The 4,144-nt window shown below is 43.8% G+C and overlaps 1 protein-coding gene across 1 annotated transcript; it reads left to right on the plus strand.

Annotated features, from left to right (window-relative positions):
* Positions 1-879: 879 nt before the first annotated feature.
* CBY2 (chibby family member 2) lies at positions 880-1,863 on the plus strand (the record flags this gene model as incomplete). Its single annotated transcript, XM_082000597.1, has 1 exon — positions 880-1,863. One exon carries the CDS (start codon positions 880-882, stop codon positions 1,861-1,863), a length of 984 nt encoding a protein of 327 aa, XP_081856723.1.
* Between the last annotated feature and the right edge of the window lie 2,281 nt (positions 1,864-4,144).

Consider the following 4,144-nt stretch of genomic DNA (forward strand, 5'->3'; position numbering starts at 1 on the left):
CAAGAAAAATAATGGAGCTATCAAAGGATATAAAGAAAAGAGTGACTGGGGAGAAATGAGAAGGAAAGATACAGAATTACCTATGGGTTGTGACAGTTTTGGACCATAGTGATGGGAGCTTGTTAGAAAAACATGCAACGGGCAACAGAGCTCTCCTGGTCCCGATGTTCCTGGGCTGCGGTTTGGATTTTTAATTATTTGTGCATATTTTATTATTGGCTGCTCTTCCTATTCACAGTTCTGTGGATTTTAAGATTAAAAAGCACAACTGTACCACATCTTTGTGGCATCTTGTTAACACAGGCTACTGAGCATTAGCAAGAAAAAGCTGCTCTTGAGGCCAGTTTTTCACTGTTATCCTTTAAAAATTTTTCTTTTGAAAAGTTGGTTTCAGCCTCATAACAATTTTTAATTCATTTGTCTGCCACTCAGTTGGGAATGGGCTATTCTGAGGTGCAAGATACTCTTGCATCTTACCCCCTTCCATGTCTGTAAAAACGAGGTAGAGAGGTGGGAGAATCTGTGTTTTATACCAAAGCTTGTGGTGCTGCCATAGAGCTGCTTTACCTACCAATGCCAATTTTCTCAGCTTCTATAAACCATGTTTCTGGTGTATTCTTTACCTTCCAGAGTCAAAGGAGCAACAGGGTCGACTGTGGGAACTGACTGACTTGCTTGTTCTTGTTATCCCATGGGTTTTAATTCTGACCTTGAATTTTGGCAGTAGTTCTGTGCATTTGTGTTCCCTGTTCTTTCAGTCCTGATCAAACTTCTCCTGCCCTGCTGTGTCACCTACTCCTTGCCAGTGGACAGTGGCCTCTTGCAGAATTCCTGGAAGAAGTCATCGCACAGACCTCCTCGATTTACTAAAGAAAGGCCATGTCTGCTTTTGATCTGATGAACCAGAATATGCAGTGTACAGAGCCTGAGATAGACTATATTGCCCCAAGGATGAAACTGAGGGACGAGGTGTTTGTCTTTATTGATGGTAAATGGGTGAATGAGATCTACTGCCAGCCACCCTTTGCTTCCCACTGGAAACTCTTTAGCAAGAAGGCACAGCATGAGTGGAACATCTGGGAGGAGAACAGAGCGCTCTGGGAGGAAAACCAAGTCCTCCGGATTGAGAACAGGATGCTCTGGGAAGAAAACAAAGCTCTACAATGTCTCCAGTCACAGAACAAACCTGTGCAGCTTATTTACACTGATGCCATTCAGCAAAGCCTCCAGAAGGAAAATAAGCCGCTCCCCTTCTTCCAAGAGAGGAACATAGGCTTTCAGGTCAGCCCAGGCAACAAAGCTCTCCAGGTGGCCCAGGAAAAGCATAGAGTTTTAGAGGATTTCCAGCAAGAGAATAAAACAGTCCCCATCATCTTGAAAGACCAAAAAACCATTGCAGTCTATGAAGAGAGCAAAGATACCAGCTCAGATCTTCAGAAGGACACTGACACCATCACAGCTGTGGAAGAAGGTAATGCTGGCCCAGCACCCCAGCAGGAACACGAAGCTGAAAAGAAGAGCACCACTCCAACCCTGAGTAAGGTCAAGTCTGCCCCGAGCACACAGGGTGAGCATGAAATCATCCGGGCTCTCCAGGAGTTATATGAACTCCTGCACATCTTCCTGAAAGTGAACCATCTCCTTGGGGAGAAACAGGGCTGCCACATTCTCTACGATGTGAACAGATCCTTCCAAGAAGGTTACAATAAATTGAAGCTGCAGCTGAATGCTGTGAAAAACACTGTGTCAGACATTACGGCTCAGATGGAAATGTTGGAAAAGGAGCTCATTGCCATCACTTCCACAATGTACGAAGAAGCAGGGCAGAAGCTGGAAACAGAGCATGAGGTTGGAGAGATGTGAAGCTTGATGCTAAGACCTGCTAGTTCAATTTCCTGGAAAGCTTCTTTCCTTGTTTCAGGGAACCTAATAAAATCCCAGTGGAGCCTGAAGACATCTGGGGAACATTGTGTTATTCTGAAACAGCCTTAAATTACTTAGATGTATTTCACTTTCTGATTACACAGTGTGGGTGACTGTCGTGAATTTGCCTAGTGTCAGGAAAACATGTTTTTCAATATTTTTTGCCAAAGTTTCTGATAATAAGGCCTAGATTTTCAAAAGATAATTCATGCTTTTCACACTTAATTTGAGGTACCTTATGTTGGCCATACTTTTCAGAGGGATGGGCACGTCCTGAAGATGAGGATCCCAACAGTGAGATGAATTTGGATCCCCGGCAGTTCCTTTCTTTATGGCTGGCCAAGCTCAATGGCTGAACTGTGTCTTCTACTGTGCACTAGCCTTCCCTCTCTCCTATAGGGTAAGCAGTGGATCATGGAAAATGTAGCCTTCCAGATGAGACAGGCCCATGAAAGACAAGGTGACACAGAAAAACACACTATATGTGCAATATATATACATTCTTGCTGTTTCCTTTTCCCAGTCCCACATTGCCACTTAAATTGTTGTCTCTTTCCCTTGTTTAAAGCCCTTCCTCAGAAGAAAATCCATCTGCTGCCTCAGAATATAACAGAACCATAAAGCAAACATCACCCACCAGAACAGTACGTCCCTTTCTGCCTTGGTTATTTGTAAACTACCTTCATTGTTTTGTACCTTAATTAGGCTTAATTCTTCTCAAATTTTCTTGTTTTGGTACACTTGAATAATCCTATTGATTTCAAGTGAGGTTATTATTTGCTGATAAATGGCACTTTTTGGATGCAGTGTGTATAGGAAAGATTGCTTGGTGTCTCATTTACAGCTCACTGCTAAAAGAAAATTCCTGTAGACGTTGGTGGTCTTTTTGGACCAGGTCTTCTTTGTGGCCAGGAACTAAGCGTGCTTTTGTCTGCAAACAATCACGTGTAGTTATGGAGCTAACAGCTGTCTAGCCTGGAGGAGCATTGACATGTCTAGTGGTATTGCAGGGCACAGGGAAGGGCAATGCCCTGCCCCTGAGCAGCAGAAACCCCTGGACAGCTTTGTGAGTTAGCTTCTGGGCAGCTACCAAGTGCTGATGAAAAAAGGAGGATCCCTCCTCCCAGACATCATGGTGGGGCCACAGGAGTGACTGGAGCAGGCAGCAGAGCACAGAGCAGTAAGGTCCTTCTTAATTTTTTGAACGGTCAGATAAGGCAGGTTTTTGACTGCTCCATAGCATGCAAGTAGGTTGCCAAAATCTTCATTTTGATGGCTGTTCCATGACTTAAGCTGATACTTGGATGTGTATCTACTCACACTGTATGAATTGGACATGCCAGTCTCAAGTATCTCCTGACAGAGGAAATGGAGACGTTATTGATACGCTCGTGTTTAAAAATCGGGTCTAGTATCAATTGTATGGCCAGAGTGTCTGGAAATGCATTTTCCTCTGTCTTGGACATCCCTGATGCAGTGCAATTTGTCACAATCTTTCAGGCAGAATATGTGAGTCTTTAGGTAATCTAACAAGACAGGCACAAGGAGACTTCTGCAAAGCAATTGTAGGAGCATTATTTTAAAGCAAAGGGAAGGTTATGGTGAGGTTTACCTCTTGCAACAGAACCCAAACAGCAGGCTGTCAGTCTAGTTTATAGATCTCTAAGTGATTTGGCACCAAATTACCTAAAGGATGAATTATCTTTCACCTTGTATTTCACTCAGACAACACCAGGCCAAATACCAGCGACGACTGATTACTTCAGAGGCTTAAAGTAAGGGGTGTTTTCTTCTGCTGTTAGGGCTTCAAGATGCTGAGGCAAATCTCCTCTCATGGTTGAAGTGCTGGCTCTCAGTGGTGCAGGGAGGTCTGCATATGTAAGGACCAGGCGAGAAGAAGGGGAGCAATGTCCGTTAATAGGAGGATGTGCAGACAACAAGTTGCTTCTGCTTAGTGACCAGATTACAACTACATATAGATAAGTAACTCAGCCCGTGCTGGGGAACATGTTCATGCTTCTGTGCCTTCAGACACACTCCTTTTCTCCTAGCTGTCTCCCTCATCGTGTTTTAATCTAATATTTGATGAGACAGGAGGATTCTATGAAAACCCTAATGCCAGCCTCCAGAGGGGAGTAGCAGTAGTGACCATCTTTGGTCAGGTGTTCATATTTCAACAAGGTGATTTGTGTCCTCTTAGAAGAAATAAAGGACTCCTTTG

The sequence above is a fragment of the Phaethon aethereus genome (assembly GCF_964289735.1).
Source record: "Phaethon aethereus genome assembly, chromosome: 1".
Lineage (NCBI taxonomy): Eukaryota > Metazoa > Chordata > Aves > Phaethontiformes > Phaethontidae > Phaethon > Phaethon aethereus.